At 42.8% G+C, this 19,699-nt stretch overlaps 1 protein-coding gene across 1 annotated transcript in view; it reads right to left on the bottom strand.

Annotated features, from left to right (window-relative positions):
• The window catches only part of TMEFF1 (transmembrane protein with EGF like and two follistatin like domains 1), a 275,685-nt gene that overhangs the window by 91,230 nt on the left and 164,756 nt on the right, over positions 1-19,699 (bottom strand). The window contains exon 4 of the mRNA XM_040433077.1: positions 8,163-8,189. Coding sequence (XP_040289011.1) covers positions 8,163-8,189 — 27 coding nt within the window. The remainder of the gene's footprint in view (positions 1-8,162; positions 8,190-19,699) is intronic.

Raw genomic sequence — 19,699 nt, 5'->3', positions numbered from 1 at the left:
CAATGTAACTCATCTAAGCTTTGTTGACAAGTAAAAGACAAGTGCTTTCAGTAATATATGAGCATGAAGCAGTGGACGCTATTGGTCCGTAGCAGATTGCTGTGGATCTGTGCCAATGATCAATACATTCTGATTTCTATTAGGATTTATGGTAGTCTTTGCCAGCCATCATTTATCTAATCCCACACGTTTATATGTAATGTTTACTTTCTGCCTCAACAACTGAAAGTGGCCAAGAAGACGATGAAGCAGCAAATTGAGTTCTGACAAAATCCTCTTAAACAATGTTTGTAGGAAATCAAATGCCTCCTAAACAATCATCTCAGCCAGTGTTTATCTGCTGTGCTATCATAATATGAAGTATACCGGAAAGCACATCAGCAACCATCGACACACACATATCTCAAAATTAAAGGGGTTTTCTAGGAGTACAACACTGAAGACGTATCCTCAGGATAGGTCATTCATATAACATCAGTGGGCGCCTGACTCCTGAAACCCCTACTGATCAGCTGTTTGGGTCAGCTGGGTTGCAGAGCTAGGACGAGCACTGCAGCTTCCATACAGCATACCAAGCACAGCACTGTACCACAGCTGTGCTTGGTATTGCAGATCCATTCACTTGAATGGGACTGAAATGCATATAGTTCATGTGACCAATGAACCTGATTTCATTGACCTAGGAAGAGGCTGCATTGCATATCAGAGCATCACAGCCTCTTTAAACAGCTGAAAGTGGGGGTGCCGGATGACCTATCCAAACCTCCGGATAGGTAAATATTTTAGCCTGAGATAATTCCTTTAACTAACATATACCTACAGAATGCGAAGGTCATGTGTCCTACCGCCTCTAAGGGCGTTGTCTAAGTGAACCCCTCGATTTTCACAGTACCCCTGATGGTGGGGATAGACTTTCCCGAGGGGAACCCCAGGTAGCTACCTCTTGAGGAGGATTAACACACGAGGCAGCTGGTCCAGGCAGACCAGGAGGTACCTAAGCAAGGTACCAGAGGCACAGGCATTGTCAGCAGTCGTAACCAGGAGCAACAGTGCAGGACCAAAGGATGAGGCAGAGGCGAAGTCAAACAGACAACAGGGCAGGCAGCACAAGTACAGGTCAGGCAATCTGGGTTGGCAACAAGAGAGTCAAGGCAAGCAGGCATGGATCAAGCAGGTAGCAGAGTCCAGGAATACAAGTACGAGTCAGGAACACAGGAACACAAGCAGATATCAGGAACCTTAACAGGACACAAGGACCTTGAAACTGAGGCATCTGGGAAGGAGGCTGAGCCACTTACGGTATATATGTGCAGGAGGGCTAGGATTGGTCAGTGAGGTCACATGATCCAACCCATAATGCACAGGAAGTTACGCACGCTGGCCCTTAAGGAAATGCTGTAGGAAACAAGCAACAAGCATGCCGTGGCCAGGGCTGAAAGGAAACACTGGCAGCAGATTACCGCTGATCACGGCGCCCAGGACTGCGGCAGTAAGCAGGGGAAAAGTGGAGGACTGCAGCCGCTGTTACAGCAAACCTGTATGTTGTAGAGGGGAGTGTCTGAGACTACCTCAGGCTTCCTGAAGAAACTGTAGCCAAGCTGTAGTCATTGTATTTATTTAGTGCATTGTGCTGGGAGGGGAGAAGAGACTAATTTCACATGAGCGTGGGAGTGGGAGCATGATTTCCCATTATGGACACTGCTCCTTTCACAGGACAGCACAGCATTATGATTTATAATGTTCTGTGTCTCTGCCCGACCTTGCATCTACTGAATAATACTGATGGCATTAAGTCAGTACAATTCAGTAGATGCAAGGTCGGACAGAGACATATAGCTTTATAAATCATTATAATGTAGTAGGATCCTGTGAAAGGAGCCGTGTCCTTCCTCCAAAACAGCAACAAAATCATTGCGCAAAAAACGCTAGTGCCAATAATTTCTATATAATTGACCGCTTGACAACAAAATATGATGTTAGTACAAATTTTATTCACAGACATCAATGGGAAATTTCTATTGACATACAGTATGTTTATTGGGTAGAGAAGAACATCTTAGAGGGTGTACATTGTGATCAAATGTTCAAGGCCAAAACTGACCTTGTGTCCAATGGAATAAATAGATCAGGCAGCACTTACAACCGGTCAAACGGATTGTGCCGCATTTTTTTTTATTTTATCTGTTATTGCCAATTTTTAAATCAAATGTTTATTATACCTTGAGACAACGTGACTCCTACTTCCTTTACACTTTTAACCTTTATGAATTATAATTGGAAAAGTGGCTACTGGTGAGGTAGACAGTTGCCCTTATAAGATGAGCTGCCCAAGGGAGGATAGCAAGCCAATTGATTTATGGTGTGTGATTTATTGTGGACTTTAAAACATGAGGATCAAACACTCATGGTGTATATTAACTCTGACACTGTGCTAAATCTGCTTGTCATGGGACACCACAGGGAGCATTTTTCAAACTTAAAGGCATCTGCTTTTTTAAAGTCCCCGACTCCTTTATTTCATGGTATTATTAGAGGAGCTAAATGTCAAGTTTTTCGTACTTACCAGCACAGATTAAGCTGAAGGGGAAAACGCCAATCATGACTATTTCAAGGAGTTCAAGCTGTGCTGTCGGGACTATGTTTGTACATTTGATTTAGAGAGTGTTTATTCAATATCACTAATTGTGGAGAAACTCATTTTGTTGATTAATAATTTGCTTGACTAAGCCAGCACAAAAATCCTTTCTACGTCAGTGTGAACGCTGTAACTTTGGAGAAGTTTTTATTCATTTATTTCATTAGGGCTTCACAGTAACTTACAATGGGCCCCATACTGGTTAAATTAAATGAATTAATGAAATTAAACACTGGTTTATCCTCAGGATGGGATAGTAGATGCTTAATAGGTCAATTAAAATCTATAAGTTTAGAAAGTATAGTTTGTAATTAGACAGAAAACTGGCTGATTGATCCTGTCCAGAAAGGTGTGGTCAATAATCCCTATTCAGAATGGTCCCGGGTTATAAGTGGTGTACCCCAAGGTTCAGTGTTGGGCCCTGTATTATTTAACTTATTCATTAATTATATAGAAGATGGGATTAATAGCACTGTATCTATCTTTTGCAAACTAACTTGGACACTCTGAGTGATTGGGCATCCACTTAGCAAAGGAAATTCCGTATAGATAAATGTAAAGATATGCATCTGGGTACAAATAATCTACTTGCATCATATGCACTAGAGGGAGTAACACTGGGAGGGTCCCTTGTAGAGAAGAACTTGGGTGTCCTTGTAGATCATAAACTAAATAACAGCATACAATGTCAATAAGCTGCTTCTAAGGCTGGTAAAATACTGTCATGTCACCCAAACTGCACATTAAAGGGGTTGTGCAGTGCTATTAAATTGATGAGCTAGCCTCAGGATAAGTAATCAATATCAGATCGGTGGGGGTGTGATTTCTGGCACCCCTGCCAATCAGTTATTTGAAGGGACTGCGGTGATTGTATGAGTGCGGTATCCTCTTCAATGTTTACCTGTACACCATCTAGATTGTAGCAGTGGTGCAGAGACTTTGACTCACCGGAGCCCATACATTTTAATGCTGTATGGAGACGGATGGAAGTGATCCAAGAGCAGATCAAAGCATAATAGGTAAGGTGTCTGATGAATAACCCCCGACAACACTTTCTATCACCTGCTACCTGTAAAGGAGCTCTTACCCTTAACTGTCTGTCAGTCGACTATTCACCAAAGGTATTTTACCACTTAAACTGCCTTTACCAGAAATTCCCTATAAAGCTGGTAGCTATGATAGTTAGAGAGGGGTCACCTGGGTCAATGTCCACCCCCTTTAGGTTAGGCCCCTTTCACACGGGCGAGATTTCCGTGCGGGTGCGATGCGTGAGGTGAACGCATTGCACCCGCACTGAATCCGGACTCATTCACTCCAATGGGGCTGTGCACATGAGCGGTGATTTTCACGCATCACTTGTGCGTTGCGTGAAAATCGCAGCATGCTCCTCTTTGTGCGTTTTCCACACAACGCAGGGCCCATAGAAGTGAATGGGGCTGCGTGAAAATCGCAAGCATCCGCAAGCAAGTGCGGATGCAGTGCGATTTTCACGCACGGTTGCTAGGAGACGATCGGGATGGGGACCCGATCATTATTATTTTCCCTTATAACATGGTTATAAGGGAAAATAATAGCATTCTGAATACAGAATGCATAGTACAATAGGGCTGGAGGGGTTAAAAAAAAAAATATATTTTTTTTAACTCGCCTTAAACCACTTGATCACGCAGCCCGGCTTCTCTTTTGTCTTCATCTATGCTGTGCACAGGAAAAGGACCTGTGGTGACGTCACTGCAGTCATCACATGGTCCGTCCCATGATCCATCACCACGGTGATGGATCATGTGATGGACCATGTGATGAGCGCAGTGACATCATCAAAGGTCCTATTCCTCAAAGAAGAAGACAGAAGAGATGTCGGCTGCGCGAACAAGTGGATTAAGGCGAGTTAAATTTTTATTTTTTTATAACCCCTCCAGCCCTATTGTACTATGCATTCTGTATTAAGAATGCTATTATTTTCCCTTTATAACCATGTTATAAGGGAAAATAATACAATCTACACAACCTTGAACCCAAACCTGAACTTCAGTGAAGAAGTTCGGGTCTGGGTTTTTTTATCAGGCGCGTGCAAAACGCATTGCACCCGCACGAAAAAAACTGAACGGAACGCAATCACAGTCCAAACTGACTGCAATCGGGTACCTATTTGCGCGGGTTTGCCGCATTGCACCCGGGACGCCTCCGGAGCCAAAACGTGACGCCCGTGTGAAAGGGGCCTTAAGGTTTATTTAATTCAATTGAAAGAAATGGTGTAGGATTTAACCATAGCAACTAGTCAAGTGCCTGCTCACGTGTGTAGAAGGCCCACTGGAAAGTAGATTGGTATGGGAGACTATTTTCCTTGACATTGCTTTTTAATGAAGGTAATGGGGTGAAGGGGCCTGACTCCTGTTGTCTCTCTTCTTCAAGTTTTGACAGTGACATTGTCCTCTATTGCTGGCAGCTGCCTATCAAGCTTGTCATCACTGCAGTTGCCAGCTTGCGATTCCTGCCTATTTTCATTCTTGGTGTCAGACATGGCAGATATGCCATATCCCTTCCTGCAGCTGTTTTTTTTCTTGGTAGGTTCTTTCCCTGTCACCCTCAGTGGTACATAATATCTTTATAAAATAAATCTGTCCAGCACCTGAGCGGATTGTTTACTGGTCTGAATGGGGAAGGTGCACTCAGATCGCAGTTTATACTCCTTATTACTGTGGGATCACAGCAAATGCCAGCAATTCTGAACAAAAACATTGCATTTTTCCATGGTTTTGTGATGTTTGCATTTCACTGTATGAAAAAGTCCAAGTAGTGAACTGACTAATAGATTTGGTCAGGAGCCCATGTTTTAAGAACAGGTCAGGGCCCATGGTGCACTTAATCCACCACTGAAATGGACTTGCAGGAGAGGAAAATGATAATTAATCCATGACTGGTCATCTATTAAAAGAGGCACGAATCTCAGGACAGGGACATAACATTGCCATGTTACAACACTTTTGTGTGGCCTCATTTGGAATATGCAATTTAGTTCTGGGCAACAATTCATAAAAAAGGATGCCCTGAAGTTAGAAAATGTACAAAGAAGAGCAACTAACCTGATAAGGGAACATGGAGCGTCCTAGTTATGAGGAAAGATTAAAAGATCTAACTTTACTTAGTCCTGAGTAGGGCCATCTGGGGGTCATGATTAACATATACAAATATTCAGTATAAATGTCCTGTACAAAGAAAAAGTTCAGTCTCCAGAGGACACCCTGCCTCTCCAAAAAGAGAGATGACTAAAGTAAGTATGTGTTGGGCGAGCACTCTAACATCAGGCTAACACAAATCACACATTTATTGCATAAAATACATAAAACAATATATAACAATATACCCAATATAAAATCAATATAAAACAAATGGTCGCAATAGGGGACAATTCAAATGCGCCACCATAAATATCCGTGTTGTGATGTTGATCTCTTTACCATACATCCGCATGTAATACTCTTTGTTTCATATGCAACACCTGAGGGATTGGTATTGTGTCGCAGGATAGTCGCAGATAGTGGAGGTATTGATATTACTTTCGGATAAGTTCTAATATAGTCCGAAGAATGATAGTATTGAAACTATCATGAATAGTCATATAAGACTTTATTACGACTTTTAGATGACGTTGTCGGCTATTCAGCCGCTTACCTCCTTCCTACAGGGATTATCCGTGGTGTCTCCGCTGACTTGACGAGGGGCGAGCGCAGCGGGAGACTTCCAGCGAGATCTGTATTGTCGAAAACTCGCGGGAACACACTTGCGATACTTCGGTTTCATTCGGGTCTGGCGTCTCTTGCATGTAAACTCAAAATCCAGTTTTTCGATTCCTTTATGGAAATGTCTGCATGGCCATGCAACTGGAGATACCTCAGCAGGTGTCGCATATGAAACAAAGAGTATTACATGCGCATGTATGGTAAAGAGATCCACATCACAACACAGATATTTATGGTGGCGCATTTGAAATGTCCCCTATTGCGACCATTTGTTTTATATTGATTTTATATTGGGTATATTGTTATATATTGTTTTATGTATTTTATGCAATAAATGTGTGATTTGTGTTAGCCTGATGTTAGAGTGCTCGCCCAACACATACTTACTTTAGTCATCTCTCTTTTTGGAGAGGCAGGGTGTCCTCTCATTTGGGTTGATAGCACCATACCATAGGTAATAGGGAGTGAGCCACCACCACAACAGAATATCAATCTGTGGAATAGTCTACCTGAGGAGGTGGCCACAGCAGGAACAGTTGACTTTTAAAAAAAGACATCAGTACTTATGAAATTGGGTAGAATTCTGATCTCTCACTCCTCTTCCCTTAATTTACATCCCCCACCCATCCCTTGGATGAAATTGATGGACGTATGTCTTTTTTCAGCTGATGTAACTATGTAATACCAGATTAATGTTACCCTTTAGTAGAGTAAAACTGCAACAATTTTTGTGACTATCATGATTTTATCTGTTTTAATTGTCTTATTGCAGATTTATTTATTCTATTTCATGAACATAATTATGGGGGGTGCCATCTTTGCCTGAGCTGTTCTTTAAAGGGGTTGTCCAAGTTACAGAAAAAAATGGCACTCTGCCAACCTTATGGTCAGGAAAAGTGAGGTCTAGCAAAAGAAAAATCCTACCTACACACATATCTAGTACTGCTGTGGCCCCATTGTTTACATACAGTTGCAGAGCCGAGGGGAGTGTAACAACATTCTTCTCATGAATATTTGAGGGTGTCAGCTAAGACTGCCTTTCCCCTCCCCCTGCCCTGTCTTGGTTCTTCTTGCTGACAGATCCATCTTCCCAGTAGTCACTGACCTCACACAGGCATTCTTTTGGTTACTCTCCTGGCCATTTACTGCATATACAGGCAGAGTATTTAACCTGTTCCAGTCAGTAAACCACCCTCCACACTGTTAGCTTTCACTGTGACTGGAAATTCTCTTCTGCTTATTGGGCTGAAAAAGCTAATTCTAAACCAATCTGTCTCCGGTAACGCGCAGGGGTGTGGCTTTTCGCCGATCAGTGCCATCCCCTCTTCGGACCTCAGTGCTGATGTTCCTATGACCCATATACACTGGTAGCTGGTAAGCAAGTCTCCATGAGGATGCCTTCTGAATGGCCTGGACATGCCTAACAGCTCTCAGCTAAGGATGGATCCTGCAGACATCAGTAGTGATGATCCGTGCACAGGGGCGTAGCTTGTCCCTCCAGCAAGCACAACCCACAGATCAGACTTCAGGACTGCTCCCTCGTGCAGCCCTAGAGCCCTAGGCTGGTGCATGGAACGTCACCAGAGCGGGCAAAGAAGCTGATGTCACAGGTCACGTGACACTCAGTGAAATATGACAAAGAGGCCACTGTAGAAAAAGTTAATCAATTGAAAATATGTTACTTTTGTTTAGATAGAAACATACAAGGAATAAACAAATAACTTGGATAATTTCTTAATCTATTAAAATACGGTACATACAATTTGGAATTTAGAAACTCAACTTACCACCTTCTCCAGATCCAGATGCTGCATCTAAGGAACAAAGGAGAAAAAAAAAAAATCAAACATTAATTATACAACTTTATCTGCTGTTTGTTATTTCTGGATTGATGTGCAAATCTATGTTTTATTGCCATGTTACTCCAGCTGTTACACATTCTGTCTTCACATAGTCATTAAATCCATCTCATCTGGTGTTATTAAGGCATAGACAAACCTGGTGCAATGCTAACTAAAAAACACCTATGAAAATTTTAAGAGCACTCATGCATACTTATGAACGGCAAGACCTAAATATGCCAAAGACAACTTTATTCTGTATCAATAGCTATATAAGTTAATGGCCTCAGAGGGACCATAAAGTTGAGTTTTTGAAAGTGTCCGCAACAGAATTGGAGGGGTATCAGTATTACTTTTTTATTTATTTATCCTGGTCATAGATAAAAGGTCTCATTTATAAAGTTATCACCCAGTACGCTAGCAATTTCAAAAGTGTGGCTAGGGAATAGATTGTAACTGTAGTAAATTTACAAATAATCTGGCAATTTAAAGGGAACACATCTACTCAGATACATTAATAGGTGGAAACCTTTTCCCCACCACCTTCCACTGATAGACACATTTTATCCCATAGTAATCAGTGTCAGGGAAACAGGGAGAACCGGGAGATCATGAATATGAGGACTCAATGATGCCTTCTGTGCAACAGCTCCACCTCTTGGTCACACATAAATCGATGGGCCCGGAAAAAATTAATTCACTCGGATGCCTTACAGACGTCCAGATACATCCCTGTTTTGAGGAGGGAACTCGAAAAAGTCCACCTGAATCCAGCCTTAAAGAGGACCTTTCACCAGAATAAAACCTCTAAACTGACTATACAGACGTGTAGAGCGGCGCCCAGGATCCCCTGCACTTACTGTTATCCCCGGGCGCCGCTCCGTTCGCCCGGTATAGCCTCCGGTATCTTCATAGTTAGGCTCCACCCAGGGGAACCTGCCGGCGTCTCTTTCTCCTATGCTGTAGCGCTGACCAATCGCAGCGCTCAGCTCATAGCCTGTGATTGGCCAGCGCTACAGCATAGGAGAAAGAGACGCATAGGAGAAAGGTGACAGGTTCCCTTTAAACATACAGATTGTGTATATTTTTAAGTCCATTCTTTATAGGACATGTAGCTCTCTAATTTACTTTGGTAAAATTAAGCTTCTGGCACTGAGTATAAATGGAGGGTACAACCATGTGGGGCAGAATACATTCTTGCTATGTATTTGTTGTCCGAAACATTTTTTATACATGCACATCTTTACAAAGCCATGCATTGTTATTTATCATTGTTTTTCTTCTGTTGGTTTCTATCATATAAAAATGTATCTTGGTGGTTTGCACAAAAAAAGCTGAGAAAAACAAAACTAAAAAAAAACAGATAAAAACAAGGTACTGTATCAATTGAGCTTTCCCCATGTGTAAAAGGGTTATCTGTTTTCAATTTCATACAGCTATTTCTAACTGCGATTACAACTGCTAGAACAAAAGGGGCATTGTACGTTCTGTACACAAGGCTTTCTGCTTTGTTTTTAGGTGATCCGTGCAGTATAAAAGTACTGGATATCCTTAAATCTCTGTGCTTCCGTATCTAGAGCAAGGTGTTAGAAAATAGATATATGTCTCCACTATGTATCTGACAAATCTAAAATATGTCAAGGATATTGTGGTCCAAAATATATTTCTGGTATATACTAGGCATTTCCCAAGTGCATGGAGGCTGTTGGCATCTCTAAGGCCCCTTTCACACGGGCGAGTATTCCGCACGGGTGCAATGCGTGAGTTGAACGCATTGCACCCGCACTGAATCCTGACCCATTCATTTCTATGGGGTTGTGCACATGAGCTGTGATTTTCAGGCATCACTTGTGCGTTGCGTGAAAATCGCAGCATGTTCTATATTCTGCGTTTTTTCACGCAACGCAGGCCCCATAGAAGTGAATGAAGCCGCGTGAAAATCGCAAGCATCCGCAAGCAAGTGCGGATGCGGTGCGATTTTCACGCATGGTTGCTAGGTGACGATCGGGCTGGGGACCCGATCTGTATTATTTTCCCTTATAACATGGTTATAAGGGAAAATAATAGCATTCTGAATACAGAATGCAAAGTAAAATAGAGATGGAGGGGTTAAAAAATTATAATAATTAACTCACCGAGTCCACTTGATCGTGTAGTTGCGGATCTCTGTCTTCTTCTGTAATGTTGAGCTGCCGGCTAAGGACCTGTGGTGACGTCACATCACATGATCCAATCACATGGTCCCTCACCATGGTGATGAACCATGTGATTGGACCATGTGATGAGCACAGTGACATCATCAAAGGTCCTATTCCTGTGCACAGCAAAGAAGAAGACAGAAGAGATGCCGGCTGCGCGATCAAGTGGATTAAGGTGAGTTAAATTATTATTTATTTATTTTTTAACCCCTCCAGCCGCATGCATTCTGTATTCAGAATGCTATTATTTTCCCTTATAACCATGTTATAAGGGAAAATAATATAATCTACAGAACACCTAACCCAAACCCGAACTTCTGTGAAGAAGTTCGGGTTTGGATACCAAACATGCCGATTTTTCTCACGCGCGCGCAAAATGCATTACAATGTTTTGCACTCACGCGGAAAAATCGTGCATGTTCCCACAACGCACCCGCACCTTTTCCCGCAACGCCTGTGTGAAACCAGCCTTAGGCTATAAGACCCCTTCTGGTACACTTTGTAGGGAGGACTTATTCTATTTAAATAAAGGCATGGGAAGTGCATAGAGGTGCATAATTCATTGATTTACATACCGTATAGACATTTTCATAAACACTGTAAATAACTCAAATACGCACATAAGGGAATTATGTTATTTGCAATCCCTTAATATCTAGCAGATATGGAGGCAATGAACCTATAGACCACCTAAAATGAATGTGATTTGAGTCAGAAAGGAAAATTGAGCCAGTGACAGGTTTTTAACTGGATAAAAGAAGAACATTAGTATATAACCGTGTATACATTCTCTGCTTTCTATGCCCATTATGCAGAGGCACATAACATGCGGAGAGGCGCGTCCCGTGCCATCACATCTAGCTGACCACACGAGAAGTAGCTTGAAGCCACAAAGCGACACCAGGGCCCCCAGATCCCCTGGATCCTATGCAGAGGCGGCAGCCAGTCCCTCATCGGCAGCCATATCATCTCTTGCCTCAGCCAGGAGCGCGGCAATGTCGCCAAGCTCCCCACCTCAGCAGAGAGGCTCCCCAGCCCGGGACACCACAACAGCTAAGGTATTAGTCCCAGAAGTTTGGGATTGGAAAGTGCACCTCAAAGCACTCCCTACAAAATCTGAGCTTGATGCCCTGTGTGTGAGGCTGGAAAATTCACATAAGCAAGACATGGCAGCCCTGCACTAAGATCTTATACAAGTGGGGCAAAGAGTAGAAGAGATGGAAGTGTTACAAGACCAAGTCCTCCTAACCCTGAATTCCCACCACCAGATTATACAGGATCACACAGAACAAATTCAGGACATTTTAAATCACTTGGATGACATTGAAAACAGAAATAGGAAGAATAATTTACGTATCAGGGGGCTACCTGAAACGATACTACCCCAAAACTGGAAACATCGGCACATGATCTCTTTAACAAGTTGCTTATTCGAGACATAGAGATTGACCGCATGCAAAGAGCCCTGGGCCCAAAATATGGAGACCCATCTCGCCCTCGCGACATTATATGTAGAATCCATTTCTACAAAGACAAGTAGTCTATCATCAAAGCAGCAAGAAATCTGGACGCAAGCCTGCCTGAACATCAGGAACTTATCATCTTGCCAGATCTTGCGAGACGTACCTTGTTACTCTATAAAGCACTAAAACCCCTCCTGAACCTCCTCCGGGACAACAACATCATCTACAGATGGGGGTACTCCTTCCAACTAATTGCCAAAAAAGATGGAAAGTCAGCAACATTCAAATCCATAGCTGACCTACAGAGACTGCTAGACACCTTTGATCTACCGACGGCAGAGCTCCCAAAATGGCCCAGGCCACATAAAGTCCACACCATGCCACAGCGCGACAGATGGCTTTAACAAACCTGAGAAGCGTAGCCAAATTTTATATCGCTTTCACAAGAAAAGAGTAATGTTGACCATGTTACAAGAGATGCATTTTAAAGCCTCCTCTGTGCCCAAATGTGAAAACAGATTGTATCCAACCTGGTACCACAGCACCAATCCTACTAAAAAAGACGAAGTCTCCATCGCTTTCCATAAGACCATTCATCCTACGGTCCTGTCTTCAGAGGTAGATACCAGAGGCAGATTTGTTTTCCTTAAGCTCTCAGTTTAGCATTCCATTTTCACAGTTGCTAATGTCCTAATCAGGGACAGACGACCTTCAGTGCCAAAATCCTGAGATGCCTAGCCAGATTCGCTGAGGGCTCACATATCATCCTCGGAGGGGATTTCAACATGGTGATGGATCCTGCCATGGATTCCTTGGTTGTTAAGTCCTCGGTCTCTCCTTCATCTGTACGCATGTTCAAAACAGATCTAGCGGCACTTAGACTAGTAGATCTGTGGCGGATCCTGGATCCGGGTGTTAAGGACTACAGTTTTCATTCCCTGGCCCATAATAGTTATGGGAGGCTTGATCACCTCTTTATATCCCATGCACTCCTGGACTTAAATCCGCGCTGCTCGATGGGCGCTCTAATATGGTCAGACCATTCCCTGGTATATGGCCTACTTTCCGCTAACCCTGTAGGCACCCGCCCATTCACTTGGAGACTGAACGACAATCTCAAATGACTTAACATGTGCTACCGACATAAGAACTGCCATCACTAACTTTGTTAACGCTCACCGATCAGATACAACGGCCCCACCGGTGAAGTGGGAAGTCCTTAAATGTGTGCTTAGAGGCATATTCCTGTCACACGGAGCCCGACTTAAAAAAGAGCGCGCACACAGACTCTCTACACTTCTCAAAGACCTAGACCAAAAAGAACTTTCAAACAAAACATCCCCCTCAGATCAACTCAAGGATGACATATCCTCTTTACACCAACAAATTCTTAAAATATTAGATCAAAAATCTCTATGCATCAGGGACAAAATCAAACATGGCTTCTATGAATATGGTGACAAAAGCAGCAAGTGGTTGGTGAAAGCACTTCATCCCCGAATTCCACTTACACATGTGCCGTCCATAAACACTACTTCAAACAGCTTAGTGCATACCCCTTCGGAGATCACACACGAGTTTCAGTCTTATTACGCAGCCCTATACAACCTAAGTAAAAGAGAAAACACCACCCCTAAACCAAACTATTTATCTCAGCATGGCCCCACATGTCTCCCAAACATCGCCTCCACTAGTATGGAAGCTGACTTCACTGCCCCGGAACTCTTATCCATTATTAAGGAGCTTAAGAATGTGAAGAGTCCTGGACCAGATGGCATGACATCCCATTTCTATAAGTTTTTGGGAGAAGAATTGGCCCTGAGTCTGACCCTCTTAATGGTATTTAACTCAATCTCCAAAAATTGTCCATTCACCTATCAGACAGCAAGCCCACATCACGGTCATTCCCAAACCGGGCAAAGACCCTTCCCTGTGCTCCAACTATCGACCCATTTCCCTGCTTAATGTTGACCTGAAGATTAATGCTAAACTCCTGGCCCTGCGACTACACCCTTACATCCCCGGCTGTATACACAAGGAACAAGTAGGCTTTGTCCCAGGTAGAGAAGCCCGTGACAACACTATAAAATCCAGCTTAATAACTAGAGCAAGACAGAGCCCTTTTTGCCTGCTCTCAGTTGATGCAGAAAAGGCCTTCGATAGAGTTAATTGGCAGTTTCTGTAAGAAACTCTGGAACACATAAGCCTGGGAGAGAAGATGATTCATAGGATCATGGCGCTTTATGCCTCCCCGTCAGCAAGGGTGTGTGTCAACGGCTCACTTTCAGATCCCTTCCCTATAAGTAACGGGACACGCCAGGGATGCCCTCTCTCACCATTCTTGTACATCCTAGTCATGGAATCCCTAGCCAATGCCCTGAGAGCAAACCAATCCATCAAGGGACTTCAAATAGGTAAAACTGAACACAAATTATCATTGTTTGCTGATGACCTTCTTCTTTACCTATCTTCACCAAGAATAGGAATGCCTTTGGTTCTGCATAAATTCGGGTCTTTGGGCGTCTCAGCAATTCAAGGTGAACGTCCAGAAATCAGAAATACTGAACATCACCCTCTCTCAAAGGGAAGTTACCTGTCTCAAAGAAGCCTTTTCCTTTAGATGGACCTTGCAATCCATTAAACATCTGGGGATTTTCTTACCAGCAGATCCCTCCCATCTATTTAAACTTAATTACCTACCCACGGCTAAAGCCATTGAGACGAGTCTCCTGGGGTGGTCATCTCTTCAAATCTCGTGGTTTGGCAAGATTAACGCCTTAAAAATGGATGTCTTGCCCAGACTCCTCTACTTGTTTCAGATGATCCCATGTCAGATCCCCTTAACGTTTTTCACTCGCCTCAAGAGACTAACCACACAATTTGTCTGGAAGGGCTCGAGGGCCAGACTAAGTTATGATCTGCTGACGCGTTCAAAGGCATTGGGTGGAGCAGGACTTCCCAATTTCCTCACATATTATAGAGCAGCAATAGCGAATTGTATTCTTGATCTTACTCACAATGCTACCATGAAAATATGGGTAGAGATAGAGCGTGAAACGGCCTCTAACCTAACGCCAGGTATCTTCTGGCTCCCAATAGAAACACTGAATCAGATACCCCAATCTCAGCCATCCCCACTATTATTCTCCCTAGCAAACATCTGGAACAGGTTTGCACCCAAACTTAAACTAGTTAAGGTTCGTAGGTCCCAGAACCTCAGTCTATTCCCCGATTAAAGTTAAAGACCTTGTGGCGAAACCAACCTATAATTTGTAATTGTAATTATAATTGTATGACATGAAAAAGGAAATAGGATAACGGACAGATCCCGGATGAGTAATGATAAAGGGACAGTAAATATCGGTAATAGTTAGGAAAAATTACTGCTTATGTTTATGCTTTCTGGTTTCTGTCTATTTTTGTATGCTGAAAAGGAAAAATAAAACAAAACAAAAAAAAACAAAAAAAAAAAACAGGCTGGGTGTGCCAGCACCTCAGACCACTGCTTCACCCTCAACACGGAGCCTTGTCTCGTTATTGGGGGGATCCGCTGTATGCTGTTAGAGACTGATTGCCAGGCGTGTAAGCTGATTCCTGTTCGTCTGCTAGCAGCTATTCGTGAGGTTCCAGTTTGGAGGGCTACTTTGTATCCAGTTCGGGAGTTGGGTGTTCTGCAGTAGCTGTGCCGGTCTCTCAGAAAGGGGCTTATCGCCTAAACGGATTTTAACCCCTTGTCTGCTGAAACGGTCTGTTACAGACCTATACAACAGTAAGGGTCTACTTGCCCTTAATGACTTAACTCACCTTTTACCAAACACAACGGGATGTTGGTATTTCTTCTTTCAATTACGCAACTTCATCAAGTCCTTGGCACCTGGATCGCAGCTCTGTGCACCTATGACAGACTTTGAGAAGCTGTGTGTGGCCGCCTCGGCCCCAGGACATGCTATATCTCTTATTTATAACATGCTGAATGAGAGTCTGAGGATAGGGAAGATGAGATGCCCATTCAGACAAGAAAACTCATTCACACATGGGGAGAGGAGCTAGGAACCACCCTCTCATTAGACCACTGGATAAAATCTATATTGTTCACACACAAGTCATCTATATCTTGTAGGATACATGAACTCAACTACAAAATATGGAGTAGGTGGTATAAAACAGTGGTGAAACTACATAAATTCTATCCCTCAGTACCTAATACCTGTTGGCGATGTCTAGCAGCAGAGTGTACGATGTTGCACATATGGTGGGACTGCCCTGGGATGGCCTCCCTTGGGTGCGATATATTCACACTTTATGACCACCTTTACCTGTATAATATACCTCCTTCACCCTCAATAGCATTACTCTCGGTTTTCCAGGGACGGATACAGCAGACTAAGAAAGGCACTCTCAGATTTTTCATACTGGCACTGAGACTAATAATACCACGCAAATGGAGGACAACTGAGAGCCTTCAGAGAATTACCTGGGTGACCACCCTAGACAAATTGGCCTGGAGGAACTGGGAGCCGAGAAGCGAGGCACAGGATCAGTTTACACTAGGTCATGGGCGCAATGGCTCCAGTTCCGCATTTCTACACCTTTCTCGGGTTAGTTGGCCAATGGCGTGGTTACGTAACTATTCACTCACTTGGTCATCTCCCTCGGTTCAATGATGGGCTCTCCCATCCCCCCCCCCCCTCCTGTGTACGTCGTCCACTAATTAAATGTTTTTTTCTTTGCATTAACATATTCTGGCCCCCAGAACTTTTTTTTTTTAAAGTAACATCTATGGAGTTGTGTGAGGGCTCATTTTTTGCAGGCCATCTACAGTTTTTATTGATATAATTTTGGAGTATGTGTGACTTTGTGATCATTTTTTATTTGAGGTGAAGTGACAAAAACCCCACCATTTGCTTTGTTGTTCTTTTACGCCATTAACAGTATGGGAAAATATATATATATATATATATATATATATATAGTACAGACCAAAAGTTTGGACACACCTTCTCATTCAAAGAATTTTCTTTATTTTCATGACTAAGAAAATTGTAGATTCACACTGAAGGCATCAAAACTATGAATTAACACATGTGGAATTATATACATAGCAAACAAGCGTGAAACAACTGAAAATATGTAATATTCTAGGTTCTTCAAAGTAGCCACCTTTTGCTTTGATTACTGCTTTGCACACTCTTGGCATTCTCTTGATGAGCTTCAAGAGGTAGTCCCCTAAAATGGTTTTCACTTCACATGTGTGCCCTGTCAGGTTTAATAAGTGGGATTTCTTGCCTTATAAATGGGGTTGGGACCATCAGTTGCGTTGAGGAGAAGTCAGGTGGATACACAGCTGATAGTCCTACTGAATAGACTGTTAGAATTGGTATTATGGCAAGAAAAAAGCAGCTAAGTAAAGAAAAACGAGTGGCCATCATTACTTTAAGAAATGATGGTCAGTCAGTTAGCCGAAAAATTGGGCAAACTTTGAAAGTAAGGGCTATTTGACCATGAAGGAGAGTGATGGGGTGCTGCGCCAGATGACCTGGCCTCCACAGTCACCGGACCTGAACCCAATCGAGATGGTTTGGGGTGAGCTGGACCGCAGAGTGAAGGCAAAAGGCCCAACAAGTGCTAAGCATCTCTGGGAACTCCTTCAAGACTGTTGGGAGACCATTTCAGGGGACTACCTCTTGAAGCTCATCAAGAGAATGCCAAGAGTGTGCAAAGCAGTAATCAAAGCAAAAGGTGGCTACTTTGAAGAACCTAGAATATGACATATTTTCAGTTGTTTCACACTTGTTTGTTATGTATATAATTCCACATGTGTTAATTCATAGTTTTGATGCCTATATAGTCATGAAAATAAAGAAAACTCTTTGAATGAGAAGGTGTGTCCAAACTTTTGGTTTGTACTGTATATTATATATATTTATTTTTTTCATTTTTAGTATGGGAAAAGGCGGTGATCTGCATTTTTATATATTTTTTATATTTTTAAAAACTTTGAATTATATATTTTTTTTACAAGCAATTGTTAGATCACTTGTCCCATAGACTGCAATACGTTAACAATGCAGCATATGGAAGATTTAATATGTTCCTATGGAGCGCTGCCACCTGCAGGCATCTATAGGAACTACTGCTGTGGTAGACTTAGTTTCTTCAAAGAAGTCAAGGCTATCACACCTAATTAATGGCTCCCCCCAACCCCATGCGGGGGAGCGGTCCAGACCCCAGGGGTGCAGCGCTCCCAGGGAACATCGCCAAAGATTTTGTCGTCACAAATGACCACAGCATCTCAGGGATTAAATGTCTGAGATTGACATTATCACTGATCACAGACATTGCAAGGCAGGGCATAGTGCAGGGATCTAACTGCACTTATTTTTTCTGGGGCCCGCTACGTTCGCCAGCTGTGGCCCCCGTTGTATCCTCCTGCCTGGTATGCTAATTTTAGCATCAGAGCAATGAGGAGGAGACTGAGTCTTTCTCCATGGGCGTCTCCTTCTCCCCTGGCTGTAGCGCTGTCCAATCACAGTGGAGAGCGTCACAGCCAGGGAGAAGGTGAGGTTTTTTTTTCTCCCTGGCTGTGATTGGATAGCGCTACAGCTAGGGGAGAAGGAGACGCCCACGGAGAAAGACTCAGTCTCCTCCTCATTGCTCCGATGCTAAAATTAGCATACCAAGTTATGTTGTGTAGGTCAACAGGGTTCCTGTTCACCTTTGGTGCTTAGGGAATGAAATACACATAGTCTTTGGAGCACATTTATTAAGACTGGTGTTTTAGACGTTGGTTTTAACAAAAGGCCCTGTGCTGGTGCTGGATCCGCTGAAAAATTCTGAAGAGGTGCCGGCATCCAGCATCAGTTCTAAATGTAAGACAGCTTACGAAGTGTCTTACATTTAGACCATTTTCTACGCCTAAAGCAGGGGTAGAAAATGGTGAATTAGACCGTTGCGCCGCCATCTGTGCGGAAAGATGCCTAATTTAGGCGTATTTCTTCTTAGTAAATTACCTCCTTTGTTCTTATATTCTAGTAAGTCTAAATCCGCCAAGGAAAAACCACTCCTGCATGGGTCCAAGGTGGCAGTGGTAGTTGGTTCCACAACTGGAACTGGCAGTGGTAGTTGGTTCCACAACTGGAACCACGCAGCAGAAGTTGTTTACCCCGGGAAGACCTGGACGTTTCTTAGAAAACAAGATTTTGGGGCATGTAAGTGACAGACTGTATTTTCTTTACATACTTTAGCTAATGAAGGTTAAAGTTTGACCCTGTTGAGGTGTGAGGAAGCAGCTACATCAATAGGAAGAAGTACTAAAAATTCTAGTTAATAATGAATTTTAATTGATCTTAATTGATCCACAACACGTCAGTAATTTTGTATATTATAGGTCATTGATTTTACAATAATCACTGGCAGCAATAATTTACTACCATCTTCTTGTGTTATATGAGAGTTTTACCTCTTATATTGATTATATTTATATTATTATAGAATGAGCCGGTTTTCTATTATAAAGTATTCTGTTAATTTTTACTAGCTCTAGTGGGTATAGCGCAAACTGTGCTTTCGTGAAAGACTCCATTCTTTGCACACACTGGAGAACAGCCCTATGTCTCTAATTTTGTATTAGAATCCATAGGACACACAGATGTAGCAGGGTCAACAGTCACACTTGGCGAGTTATCACATCTAGGTAACGCGTTATGACTGTGTTAACCCTGCTACATCTGTAGTTATTAGAAATTTTGGCATTTGGCATAATTGCTGGTCACCCCCTTACCACAGTACCTGATTCTAGACAATAACCTGAACACATGGCGGA

The sequence above is a fragment of the Bufo bufo genome, chromosome 5 (assembly GCF_905171765.1).
Source record: "Bufo bufo chromosome 5, aBufBuf1.1, whole genome shotgun sequence".
Classification (NCBI taxonomy): domain Eukaryota; kingdom Metazoa; phylum Chordata; class Amphibia; order Anura; family Bufonidae; genus Bufo; species Bufo bufo.
The sequence above is the reverse complement of the archived record's forward strand: the minus strand, read 5'-3'. Positions and strand labels throughout refer to the sequence as shown.